The sequence below is a fragment of the Tachysurus vachellii genome, chromosome 3 (assembly GCF_030014155.1).
Source record: "Tachysurus vachellii isolate PV-2020 chromosome 3, HZAU_Pvac_v1, whole genome shotgun sequence".
In the NCBI taxonomy this organism is placed as follows: Eukaryota; Metazoa; Chordata; class Actinopteri; order Siluriformes; family Bagridae; genus Tachysurus; species Tachysurus vachellii.
Window position 1 is genome coordinate 25,416,362 of NC_083462.1, and position 15,000 is coordinate 25,431,361.

General features: G+C 39.6%; 1 protein-coding gene across 3 annotated transcripts in view; it reads right to left on the reverse strand.

Moving 5' to 3' along the window:
- Nucleotides 1-15,000, reverse strand: part of gmds (GDP-mannose 4,6-dehydratase) — a 64,426-nt gene that overhangs the window by 42,051 nt on the left and 7,375 nt on the right. The window contains exons 3-5 of one of the 3 annotated variants that reach the window (XM_060866449.1): nucleotides 13,980-14,067; nucleotides 12,817-12,837; nucleotides 11,086-11,195 (exon numbers count right to left, since the gene is read on the reverse strand). In XM_060866449.1, the coding sequence (XP_060722432.1) occupies nucleotides 11,086-11,195; nucleotides 12,817-12,837; nucleotides 13,980-14,067 (219 nt within the window). Of the gene's footprint in view, nucleotides 1-11,085; nucleotides 11,196-12,816; nucleotides 12,841-13,979; nucleotides 14,068-15,000 lie in introns of all 3 variants that reach the window. The other 2 variants (XM_060866448.1, XM_060866450.1) reach the window with 2 other exon arrangements.

A 15,000-nucleotide genomic window follows, 5' to 3' on the forward strand; every position in this document is an offset into this window, starting at 1 on the left:
TGGATTGTGGTAATTGCACAGTCTCGGGGATGTGTCTTCAAGGAATACTTTAGCATTTTAAATCCTATCTATTATATATTCTGTGTACAGAGTTACCGTTTTGTCAATAGGAGTAAACTTTATGATGCAGCGCTTTGCTCTACTCCCATCACACACACAGTTACTGCAAAGTCTTATAATGAGCTCAGAATTGTCCCCACACTTGATGGGGAAACCCAAAAGCCACTGGCAGATGAGAATGATGACTAAGTGAGAGAAAAGTGACATGAGCTAATACGGGCTCAAAATGGCTTTACTTCTCAACATCGACACACTCCTTTCATTTACACGCCTCCACATGGCGTTCCATCATGACAGAAACGTGTCTGTCGTGGGAGGATGAGCAGAATCTGAGTAGTGCATCTACCACACCTCTGCGAGAAAGCCACAAACACGGACAGCTGATTAATGCGAGATGGAAATGACAAATAGTTAAATAGTTTGGTGTCTTTATAGAAGACTGATGGCATGTTTCGGAGCCATGTGTGGGTGAGTGTGAGAACTGAAACCGACAGATGATCCAAGAGAGAGAATGAAGCAGAATGAAAAAGAAAAGGGCGAGTTTGGAGAAACAGTGAAGTGAAGCCACAGAAAGCTGACGTCATCTCGCCGTCTCTGGTTCGACTTGTTTACAGACTCGCTCAGCTGTGTTGCCTGGCGATCAGTAGCCTGAAGTGGTCATCACAGCTATGGGTTATGGTGACTGTGGGAAAAATGAGGACGAGACAGTCTGGAGAACCGGCGCTGAATTCTGTGCTGAATAATACCGCTGACATTAACTGTGCCCGTGTCTCAAGTACCACTATTAATATCTATTAGACTGCAAGATCAGAAAAAAAGCTTTTTGGGGAAAAAAAAGAAAAATAATCTCCTCAGAGACTTTTTATTTTTTTTACTTCTCTAACAAGAATCTAGAAATCAGCATGAAAATTCAACAATTTCTCCTTTCTGTGAGATGCAAATGATATTATCAAAGTGAAGCAGAGCAAATTTGTATTATTATATTAGCGTATTATTAACATTTCATAACACCAGGTCTTCAAAATTAGCAGTAAAATGTTGCGGTCCATAAATGTAGCATTAATACACATGCACTGCCCTGTTCATGTGATTTCTCACACATAGGTCTCTATTAAATAAACCTTATGATGCCATTGAGCTAAAAACATCAGGAGAAAGTCCCTTTTTCCCTCTCAGAAAGTGTTGGAGTCACTGCATCAGATCATCAGGAGGTGTGGCCAAAAATTTTAAGGCAGAGATTCTAAAAGTAACAATTAGACAAATTACTCACTCACTCACTCATTTTCTACCGCTTATCCGAACTACCTCGGGTCACGGGGAGCCTGTGCCTATCTCAGGCTTCATCGGGCATCAAGGCAGGATACACCCTGGACGGAGTGCCAACCCATCGCAGGGCACACACACACTCTCATTCACTCACTCACGCACTCACACACTAGGGACAATTTTCCAGAGATGCCAATCAACCTACCATGCATGTCTTTGGACCGGGGGAGGAAACCGGAGTACCCGGAGGAAACCCCTGAGGCACGGGGAGAACATGCATACTCCACACACACAAGGTGGAGGCGGGAATCGAACCCCGACCCTGGAGGTGTGAGGCGAATGTGCTAACCACTAAGCCACCGTGCCCCCCAATTAGACAAATTAATCCATTAAAAATCTCATTTCAACTTGTATAGGAGTAAATAATGTTATTGTTAAAGTGTGTGTGTTTGTGTGATTTATAGGGTTATAAGAGTTAGCAGTATTAGTCTTGAAGCTCCAATGCAAAATTAAGGAGGCGTATTTTCCAGTTGTTATTCTTTCACACTGCTTTCACCTGCTCACTGGTTCCAATATTCAACCACAATGAGCCATGATGGTTGCAGGGGTTCACTGGAGTGTGTTTGTTGCTGGAAATGATTAGGGGCTTATTAGGAAAGTAGACAAATATACAGCAAAACCATTTGCTGAGCAGGCAAATATTCAGTTAGTGCAGTCCGAGATGAGGTTTCTACTGAACATGTGTCCCATGGCCAACACACACACACACACACACACAAACTCCCTCTTCTTCATCTGCTTCTCGTCCTCCCTCCATCTATGCTCCTCCACAACTGAAGGGAATTCATCAGCCAATTAAACTCATGCTTCATTTGATACTAACTTCTCTTTTTCCACCCTTTTTTTTAACTCACTTACTCCAGACCTCACCTCACCTCATCATTCATTGCTCCTCGCCAGTATAAACATACAAACACAGCAACCAGGCCAATCGTCGGGCTGCAGTAAGAGCATGACGCTGGTCTGGGCTGTCTTCATCACGTTAGACATGAGTTTGTTCATGCAGAGATTCAGATTAGGCTAAAAAAAGAACTATTACACCAGGATATTTTTTACTGACTCATATATAATGGGAACTGGTTAAAAGAGTAGTCCACCATTTTCCAGCTTGCTCCAACTGCCTCTGTAGCACGTGTGCAATTTCCAGGGACAAAAATTTGTGCATCCATCTTTCCATTTTCCGAACCGCAGGGAACCTGGAGAAGAAAGCGGATTACCCCAAGAAAACCTCTGAAACATGGGGGGAGCATGACAACTCTGCAAACACAGTTTAGAGGCAAACTCCTGGAATCCTAACTCAAAAAATGGGAGGCAAAATTAAGGCTTACACATGCTTAAAAAAAAGCATGTTACACATAAAAATAAAAGTGTAGAGACGCTCATAAATAAAAAAAAAAAAAACAAAAAAAAAGAATAATTAATATGAATGTTATATATGAATCTCTTTTTTGAGCTGAGATTACGTTCTCAGAAGATGAGTTTATGCTTCTAATTACAGAAGGCAATGATCTAATACCCAGACTGGATGTCTTCTCCAGTAACAAATGAAGATTGGAACTGGAAGTGGAATAGAAAGCTCAGTAGTTAAGATGTTGTTCTACTGCTTGGAAGGTTGCTGATTTGTAAATGGAAACTGGGATGAATGTAAGTCGCTTTAGATAAAGTCTAAAGTCGCTTTAGTTTGCATCTACCAAACACTAAATAAACTTTCAGAATTGGAAATGTTCCACTTCCAATATATAACAAACATTGTCTTAGCTCTCGTTTTTTTTTTTGTTGTTGTTTTTTTTTTGTTAGAACTGATTTTACTATATTTACAATGTAAGATTTTTTTGTGAAACTATTTTAAGTGTGAAGTGCTTCAGTTAAAAAAAATGAGGGGAAAAAACACTTTAAAACTTAGTAGTTAGAAAAGAAAACAATAGCTATACTACAATAGCAATAGTTATACCTAACCACTTATTCAAAAGAAGTCACAGTGAACAATAAAAAAATGAAATAAACAGAAAAAAAGGGATGTGATAGCATAGTGGTTAAGGTGTTGGACTACTGCCCGGAAAAAGTCAAAAGTTCGAATCCTAGGCCCACCAAGCTTATAATAAAATGTAAGTCACTCTGGATAAGGCTGTCTTCTAAATGCCAGAAATGTTAATGTTTACCTTTACTTCCTCTACGTGAGCAAGTTTTCATTTCTTTTCTTTTTTTCCACAGAAAAAGTCAAAAGTGTCAGATTTTGTGTATAATTTTTTTTAATATACACTACAGCTACTGCAGTTGAAACAATTCTGGCGTATATCTTTAAAGAACTTGTACACACTCCAGTGTGAATATTGATCATTGTATGAAGTGTACAGAACCTCCTACTCTTTGTCTGCATGTGTGTATATGTGTGTGTGTGAACACTTGCTGCAGGTTAACTTAGTGCTGACAGCAGCTAACAGCTTCCACATGTGAGCAGACCTCCCCTTTAACCAGCGCACCTCTCGCTCTGACATACACACACAGGGCATGTTGTGTCATCTCAGTTGACAGGTGCTGTCAGTTAAAAGTTTGAAAGAATGAGAGGAGCTATTGTGTGGTTAACTGTGTGTCAGAACAGTTATATGTGCACCAAACAGCGATAGCACACTGACAGGCCAAACAGCGTTTGTGCTGAAATCCCCCGCAGCATTAAGACGCTGGAATTTGACTATGCCTCCGTTACAGTGCCCCAAACACAACTATCCATTATGCAGAGAGGTACAGACACTCCGAGGCAATCCGGGGGTCCGGTCCGATTTCCTTTATGACAACTTAATAATACCTCTCACATGAGAACAAATCTTATATGTAGCATCGCTGTTTATATAGCGGGATTTGGGCCGTGTTGCAGTTTATTCGTGTAATCTGATTACGAGGAATCTTTTTTAAACCTTTAGCTCTTTATCTCCTATTCTATGACTTGTGGCACCTTCTGTGCTAAAAACAGTTCCATCAAAAGGTGAATTCAAAGTTTCATTCATTCAAATGTTTTTAAATATTTATAAACTTACAGTTTACACAGCCACACAAAGACAGTGCAACAAAAAGGTAGGCTGAATCCCAAAAAGCTTCCTATTCACTTTATATGCTCACTACATAGGGTATAACATAAAGGTAGTGGGATAAACATAATTATTTAACATTATATTTAACTTGAACAGAAAAAAACAAAATTCCATAAAACACAGAATGGAAATTTAAATATCTGTATATTATTATTATTATTATTATTATTATTAGTAGTAGTAGTAGTAGTAGTAGTTTCAATGACGAAATATTGTTTGTAATATTGAGACGTTCCTTAGGTGACTAAATCCATAAGATATTATAATAAATATGAAAATGTATATAATGGTGTCATCAGTAAATATTGTAAATATCAGTGAGGAAGACTAGCTACTACTGCAAAGTACACAAAAATGACAAATCGCGATCTTCCGCTTGATTCTCTGGGACTGTTGAAATCTGCAAACGTTACAAAGAAAACAAAAAAAACCTGAAAGAAAAACCTTCCCCAAGCCGACCGCTGAACTAGTTCTCATGCATTATGCAGGGGCTTCCTGAGGGCCGAGAGCGCGACTCAACACGAGACAGCTGCACTTTAGCTAATAGAGTTCAGGTGTGATCTTTTTTTTTCCTTTTTCCTGGGGACACAGTGAACCAAGACTTAAATAAAAATAAATAAATAAATAAATAAATAAACAAACTATTTCAGAGCAGGTTGCAGCTACAGTAAATGCAGTCCTGTGGCTCACTGAGCAAAAGCAAAAAGGATTGTATATTCAGTGCTAAGGACTGAGCAACGTAGTGTAGATATTAACACATGAAACACTTTACAGATGAATTATTTACTGAGAATTATTTATTACATGAGAAAACGGCCATGAAGTAAAAAAAAAAAATCCTGCCATGTCACTCAGAGTAAATAAATAAAAATAAATAAATAAATGTGTTCTTTTACCAGCAGTGTGGTCAAAGATGAAACGCATTCTCAGAAAAACAAAAAATTTATATGCTGAATTGAATCTTTTTCATTATGAAATAATGCGACTTGTAAAAATATTTAAAAACATCTAGGCTTGATAATCTTTTTGGTTTCATCATAATCCCTATAGAAAAAAAAAATCAACTCTGTTCAAGATATTTTTTTCAGGTTTATAATCGGATATGATCTTAAAAATTAAAGTATGAAAAATAAAAAAAATATCTATATATAATAAGCAGAGCTTATATTTCAGTGGAAGGCTAGTGCTGTGTGAGTGGAGTTTAATAAGAAGAATAGAATGCCTGTTAATTATTTCATATATAATAAACCAGCAACTTTGTAAGGATATAATAAACATTTTTTAAATCGTTGTATATTCTTGTAGTTTTAAAAAAAAACACCTTGTCGAACACGGCCCTTTGCGTGTGTGTTGTTGGACAGACTCGAAGAGTTATTATAGAAATAGCCACAGTATTTTTCTCTAAAAAGCGTGAGCTGCTTGAGGGGATGGATTCGTGACAGGAATGTGTCAGTTTACTCCCAGATATACCCCCACTACAGAATAACTTTTCAGACATACTCAATCAAAACTCCGAGTGTGTGTGTGTGTGTGTGTGTGAGCGAGAGAATGTGTTGCACACATTTCTGTAAAGAACGTGGCAGTCCTAAAAGCCTGTGTGCTGTAAATCAAATCCTCTGCGTAGTTTCCCAACAGCTTGACGTTGATGGACTATTAGACATATTTAGTCATCATGACATATGGTACAGCGTGCAAAGAACACGATCGAAGCTTGAACATAAATCTGTCATGAGCGATAAAATCTTAAAGGTGTGTGCATGTCATTAGAGAACACCTATCCTCCGTTTCGGTGCATTCCTTCACCACCACCGCTGGCGGAACCTCGTCCAGCTCCTAACGCTGAAATGCTCTCGATTCAGTGCGCTTACCAAGACGTGACATTCTGAACACTGTAAAGTGGCGTATTATGTTTCAAAAAATATATACACGCACATGCGAAGTAACGTAAAACCGGTAGAACCTTCGGCACGGTGCAGAACATATGGAGCGATGGCATTATTTGCAGCTGGAGGAGGCATTCCACGGCCAAGGGGGTGCATGCAGGAACAAGCTGGAGTGAAAAAGTCCCGGCGATGTGCGTGGATGTCAGGCTGATGGCACATTTAACGTGAATTTAGTGTGATAAAAGAGGGAGCACACTGACTGGGAATAAATCACTGAAATTCTGTCAGGGCCCCCATGGAACATGAACTGGCCTATGTGATTCATGTCTTTCACAACGAAATAAATCAGTGTGTGTGGGTTTTTGCAGGACTACAATAAATCGTGGTTTTAATCTGTTTGTGGTGATGTGATGTCATTCTTCTGAATAAGGCCTCATTTGTTAGTAGTGACATCAGCCAAGGTAAGACTGATTTACACACAAAAGCTAAAGCAATAAGAGTGTGTGTGTAATTTTTTTCAGGCTTTAATTCTAAAATGAATCATTCTTAATAACCTGGTGTCTAGCTTTGCAGCTTGGCCATGACCGCCATATTATAAGTACTTTCTTAACTAATTTGGGAACGCATTTGTAAATGAGCTGTTCGGCACGGCGAGATCATTCCTCACCTCGTGACACGTGACATTTTCACACAGCATGCATCATACCGTGTGAAAATCTCCAGTGTCAAGTCTATTAAAAAATAAACGGAGATTAAAGCAACAACACTTCAAATACAAATCAAATAATCATTCTGCAAGCACCAAGATACGTGCTCCTGTCCTGTCTGAGAAATAAGAACGCCAAAACAACCTGTTATTCCATGCCTGAGTACCTGAGTGCAACAGAAAGCTTCTATCTAAAGCTATTTTGTGACGTTATTTATAGAAATCATCATCACATTCTAACAGCTCGCTCAGCCTTTCTGAATCCTCCACTTCACTAAAAACCCTGCAAACCGTCGGAGCCGTTTCTTCAATCTCCTAGCCCTTACGCTTCTAATCCTGATGCAAACAGACCTTTGAATGCTCTTAGGGGGGAAAAATATCCAGCTGAGCCAAACAAATAGCCGCCACTCATCGCAAGGAGGGATTTGTGCACACACTGTTAAGTCTATGTCTACCACCAAGATACACCACAGTACACTTTATCCCGGGATTTAGCAGAACCAGCGGCTTTTTTGTTCACATTGTCTGTACACTCTAACCACACTTAAATTTTAAAAAAGGAGGAAAGAAATGCAGAGTAAATGTATTGGGTGGGAAAAGGTTTACTTTTGTAATAGAGAGAAATTTGCTATTATCTTTCCTTCTGTACAGAGTAGTAGAGGACACACACACACACACACACACACACACACACAGAGAGAGAGAGAGAGTGCGAGAGAGAGAGTGCGAGAGAGAGAGAGAGAGAGTGCGAGAGAGAGAGAGAGAGTGCGAGAGAGAGTGCGAGAGAGACACTCTGCTGCCCCCTGTGGGTCAAAACAGGAAACGTGTGAAAAGTCATAGTCAGGATACACACCATGCTTAATAAGTAGAGCTGCATGAATACAGATACTGGTATCAGTCACTGTCACGATTGCACTGAAACCTACATCTGACAGCACATCATACTTCGTGGTGTAAGCCCAGTGCAGTATGCCGTGCCACAGTGACAACAATCTGGACTCACTTCATGACTAATGATGGCAATCAAATCAAAGCAGACTACAAACTGGACTCCAAGAAGACAAACTAGTGTGAGTAGGACTAGTGTCTTCCTACAATAAAAGTAGCCTCATAAAAACATCTTAAACACAACAATTTAACCGCTAACAACAACAAACAAAAATTTACTAGTTATCCTAGAACCTAGCGCTTATCCCAGGAGACTCAGGGATCATCTTGGATGGAGTTCCAACCCTTTACAGGGCATAAATATGTGGCATGCACACGCACAACGGACAATTTAGAGATACCAGTCAGCTAACAACTAGTGTCTTTGGACTGATGGAGGAAACCAGAGTACCCAGAGGAAACCCCCAAAGCACCAGGAGAACATGCTAACTAACACCAGACAGAAGAAGGAATCCAACCCTCAGCCATGAAAGTATGAAGCAAACATAATAAACATTGTTTAGAGACCTCATACAATGGAAAATGGAAAATGATTTCAAGCCACTGCCTGAAGCTCTGCCTTTGTTTGTGCTTCATGTCAAAAAAAAGCTCTACTAAATGGCTTTTGTTTTTATCCTGTTGTGTCAGCAATCAGGAAGCAAAGAACAGGTGGACATGACTGTTGATGGGGATTCAGATAACTCTCAAAATTCTGGGTTGGTAACCGTCGATTGGAAAAAAAATTAGTGCCTTCCTAATGAAGTCCATGAAAAGTATTTAGCATTTATCAGGTTTCTGTCCCTGAAAAAAACATCAGCACGTCACTGCAGGACACTGCGGCTATTAGAAGGTATTATATGGGTCGGTCATCTTTATATTCTCTTTATATATTTAATTAGAAAGCGAGGATTGTGCAGTTTTGATTGTACATTCTCCTTGCTTTCTTAAAAATTTTCATTTTTTGGAAAGGACAGTGTTCACCTGTACACACCAATTAACAACCACTGTACCGATCACAGATCACAGATCACGCCTCGGCTGTTTCCTTCAGGGGGTGGAATCTGGATAAACACACTGCAGTTACAACATTGAGGTAGGTCACTGCAAAGACCTTTAACATTCTGTTCTTTTTCTAGTTTAACCTATCCACCTGAGCAATTACAAACCAGAATACAAAGCGCATGGCCTCAAAACCCGCTCCTCCTAGGCGCCCAGGCTGGTGAACTGATTCTCCACTGGAAAGCCTACATAAATAAAACCTAGTCTTGACCTGAGTTAATTCAAACGGTCTCTACAGGGACGGAGAAATGTCAACGTGCTTTTTTCATCACCGTATTCACACAACAGGTTGCACACAAGGCAGGAGATTAAAGGTAATTATTTGTCTGCAACATTAATTATTATCACTGGTAACCTCACTACAAAGCAGTTCTACCTCACCTGAATTATTCAAGTCACTTCTCTTTTACCCCATTCACTCACTCTGGACTGTGACGGCTTTCCAGAGGGTTCACGCTTTAGATACTGAGCATCTGCTGTCTCTCTCTGCTCGCCTTATTCACATACAGATGTTACAGGCACACAGACATAAATAATTCATCTTTTAGCACAACTCGGCTGTCGAGCTGTTGTCGTGCTGTCAGTGTGATAAAGTTATGATATGATAAGAGACCAGAGAAATAAATATTGAAATGAAATGTTCTTTATATACAAAATGCATACAAACATACTGCAATATATGTATGCAGCGGTATTATATTAACGCGCACATTTTAATTATTGTGAAATTGGGACATTGCATATAAATGCACAGTGATACTGTTAGTGTTCACTGAATCATAATGATAATGCAATAGTGGGAATGAATTGGAGCAAATCTTCAAGCTAGTTGGTCAGAGCTGATTCATTTTCTTTATCAGCACAGCTCTGAGAGACATGCCATGTGTAAGGCAGATTACAGGTTATATTAATGCTCTCATTCTAATCACTTGGAAAGTCTGTGGGATCTGCTTACATGAGGACTTTCTGTGCGGAGACGTTAATGACATGATTTATTTCTGACACAAGAAAACCTTCAAGAGGACTTTGTGCTTTTTCAAATTTCTTACTAACATGACAAGCTGCATTTTTTGTCTTGTTTACTTCAAGAAGAAGAAAAAAAAAAGAGGCTGGTGACAGAATGAGTGTGTTACTGTAATAACAAAGTGAACCGGTTTCATGGACGTTCCGCAACATTTAAATGTAACTACAAATAGAGAAAATGTACAACTTAGCAAATTGCTGTGGTTTAAAAGAAATTAAACTCCACCACACGTTGTTATGAGAAAATAATCAACTCTGCTTAGTGTCAGTCTACATTACACTTCACATCATGGTTTATTCCTCACTTACAGTACGTACATGTTGAGATTTCTGCTCTCTGAGCTCGGGAACTTGAAGTAAATTGACTACACTTTACACTAATCATTGTTGTAATGTGAAAGTCTCTTGTAATGTTGTTCAGGTTCCTGCTGAGATGTAACTAGGCCATGTCTTTAAACAGCAGCCCACCAACAAGTCCTGTAAGGTCACTGATCAGGCTGGAGGTTACTGGGAAACATCAGAGCTTCAGTCACAACTCACCACATCCTGTCAGTCTTTTTTTCCCCCCCTTGAAATCCCATCCTTCTATAGGACACTCAATGGACTTTGTTCCTGTTGCTCAATGCTGAAAAAACCCACCCACTGTCTGTCTTGTTTTCACACACACAAGCATTCATCTCTTGACCAACCCACTGACTAACAACCTCCTGACTACATCCCAAAATTCTAGACATAAGGAGAACACATGGGAGAAAAAAACAGCGAAGAAAAAAAAAATTGTGTACACACTCAACCCACTCTTCATAGCTATTACCGGACAGGGTCAGTGGTTCACTTCACACACCCAGTGGTCATTCAAAACACACATACTGTGTGTGTGTGTGTGTGTGTGTGTGTCACAGCTAATGTAGGTGTACGCAGTCAGCAGAAAGAGACAAAGAAAATCTGTACATCACTTTCAAATACACGCGGTATAAATTAAGAACAAAATGAAAGTGCTAGGATGTGGTTTTACCTTAACGTGACTCTGAGCTCCCAGATTGTAGATTTCTGTGGGTTTGACTTCATTAATAATTTTCACCAGACAAGTGCTGTCAGTTAGGTCCCCATAGTGCAGCTTCATATCTATAACACACACAGACACACAGGGAATACACAAACACACACACACACACACAGGGAATACACACACAGGGAATTTACATACACACGCAGGGAATACACACACGCAGGGAATACACACACGCAGGGAATACACACACGCAGGGAATACACACACACAGGGAATACACACACACAGGGAATACACACACACAGGGAATACACACACACACACAGGGAATACACACACACACACAGGGAATACACACACACACACAGGGAATACACACACACACACAGGGAATACACACATACACAGGGAATACACACATACACAGGGAATACACATACACAGGGAATACACACATACACACAGGGAAAACACACACACACAGGGAATAGACACACACACAGGGAATAGACACACACACAGGGAATACACACACACACAGGGAATACACACACACACACACACACACAGGGAATACACACACAGGGAATACACACACAGGGAATACACACACACACACAGGAAGATACACACACAGAAATCTAATTAATGATGAAAAAACATTTCTATTACAGTTGATATCTTACTGGTATGATACATATAGAAAGGAAGGGAAAACAGGTAAGCACCACGAAAACAGCACAGAATGAAACACAGAAATATTAAAGAGGACAAAAGCTTGGAGGATCTGGAGAATCTGTTATTAAATCTGCTTTTATTCTTAGAAGAAACCTAAAACCCGACCAAGGTGATAAACAAAGTCTGTGTTTCAAGTTTTACCATCATGAATTAACTAAACAATCAACTGTGATATCTTCACTCATCAATCAGCCACCTCACAGCTCCAGGGTCTGCAGCTCATGTCGCATGTTCTCCCATGTCTAAAAGAGTTTCTCAGGTTTCCTCCCACTGTCCAAAGGCATGACAGTAGGCAAAGTGGCTGTGCTAAATTGGCTAAGAAATGTGATTAAGTCTTCTTAAACTGTAAGGTTGGCTTAATTTGAGGAATTGTAAGATATCTGTGATTTAAAATGGAAAACTTTTGCAAAACTGTACTCAAATTCACAGTGAAGAAGTAAAGCAGGCAAAATTCTCTCTTACTGATGAATAAAATGTACAATTTATGTATTTATTTATTGTAAATGTGAATCAGCTTTTGATTTTAGGATGTATTTAAATATTGTAAAGATTCTTGTAATCCTTTGCTATCCTTTAAGCCTACAGTCTGTTAACATTTTCCACATATTCTTGTTATTACAAGTATTCTTGATTACTTGTTCTTGATTAAAACAGACATTTACAGTCTATAAGTGTGCATCCACCCCCAGCACAGGCTCATTCACCATGAAGGAAAAAGAACAAAAGTCATGCCATACCCATATATTCCTATTATATTGGACAGTATAAGATATTTCACTGATTATCAAGAGGAAAAAAAAATCCCAGCTACCCATCTGCAAAGTGGAACAGCACAGTCTGGTTTTCATGCCATATTTCAATTTCAGTCATGTTCAAGATCAATAAGAAAACAGTAAAGATTTTCTCTGTAATAATATAGTCATGAAAAGCAGACACAAGCTCTTATGCAATTGAAGAAAAGAGACTAGTTGAAGAATATATTAATTAATGACTTACACCCGGTTGAACGTTCAGAACCTGCTGATATGTGGTACAGTTAGTGCTCAATAAACGTTTCACACATTAACCAACAATAAAGTAACATTCAAGATGAAATTGTACCTTATTGTGCACTTCTGTTTTATTAAAAACACATACACACATATAACATATACAGTATATATATACACAGTATATATATATATATATATATATATATATATATATATATATATATATATATATATATATATATATATATATATATATCAACTATTACTATAAATTTTAATAGTATCCCAATTACTTATTTTTAATTACTATTTTTAATTACTATAACTATAACTATATTTAATTACTTATTAATTACTTATTAAGTGTTGTGAGCTACAAAATATCAACATGATCACTATTCTAACATATGAGTGAGGAGTCTGTGTGCGTGTGTGTGTGTGTGTGTGTGGTGGTAACAAGTGTGTATTCTATTTTCCTAATTATATTTAGAAAACTCTGCGATGGCATGAGAATTAATCACTTGTGCCGTCTTTTCCACTGCTGGTTTTGGAAATGTGAGCAGTATGTAAGAAGGTAAGACATGTCATTATTCACCTGGTAGTTGCTAGGGAAATGCCAGTACGGTGAAATAGTGACGTGAAACAGGGATCAACTAAAATTGCACTGAGCAAACGAACTTGAGTGATGATCCACTCCTTGCTCTTAACATAGAGTTTCCAGTGATACTGAAAACACTTTCCTTCCTCAACAAACCTGCATCAATCCTAATCAAACTTTAAATCTGAATTTGAAATGATTTTCCTTTTCCATTTGTGGCATCTTGTGATTCCTAGTAATTACTCTCAATTAGGTTCACGCATAAGCAAAACTGGATAAATCCCATTCAGGGTGTAGACAGAAGCATACGCACGGATTCGACACAAAACTCTGCATGCTTGCTAAACGAGGTTGAAACACGCGGTTCGTAAACGAGGCTCCCTGGTTTTACAATATACTAAAAGTGCCTTTCAAATCATTTTGGAAAATGAGCTTTTAGTGTAAAAACACATCCCACTAGTTTATAACTGAGGCACTGAGTAACACCAGGCAAGGTGTTGTTAGGAACCCAGAAGTAAAATGAATGAAATATTATTAAAAAGTCTGCATATGTGATGTACATCACTCACTTCCTTCTGTGTGTGTCTGAGGGTTGTGGTAAAGGTGCTCAATGCGGCCGGTGTTAAAGGAGCTGGACCTGCGCAGGATCCCGTGAACCTAACACAGAGACACACACGCACACAGAGAGACACACACAAAGAGAGAGAGAGAGACAGACACACAGAGAGAGACACACACGCACAAAGAGAGAGAGACACACACGCACAAAGAGAGAGAGACACACGCACAAAGAGAGAGAGACACACGCACAAAGAGAGAGAGACACACGCACAAAGAGAGAGAGACACACGCACACAGAGAGAGAGACACACGCACGCACACAGAGAGAGAGACACACGCACACAGAGAGAGAGACACACGCACACAGAGAGAGAGAGACACACGCACACAGAGAGAGAGAGACACACGCACACAGAGAGAGAGAGACACACGCACACAGAGAGAGAGAGACACACGCACACAGAGAGAGAGAGACACACGCACACAGAGAGAGAGACACACACGCACACAGAGAGAGAGACACACACGCACACAGAGAGAGAGACACACACGCACACAGAGAGAGAGACACACACGCACACAGAGAGAGAGACACACACGCACACAGAGAGAGAGACACACACGCACACAGAGAGAGAGACACACACGCACACAGAGAGAGACACACACGCACACAGAGAGAGAGACACACGCACACAGAGAGAGAGACACACGCACACAGAGAGAGACACACACGCACACAGAGAGAGACACACACGCACACAGAGAGAGACACACACGCACACAGAGAGAGAGAGAGACACACAAAGAGAGACACATGCACACAGAGAGAGAGACACACGCACACAGAGAGAGAGAGACACACGCACACAGAGAGAGAGAGACACACGCACACAGAGAGAGAGAGACACACGCACACAGAGAGAGAGAGACACACGCACACAGAGAGACACACTCTTACTATCTAATTATTAGCTACAATTGTTAATCAAGCAAATTAATGCTATATGCTGCTTCAATCTAATCCTA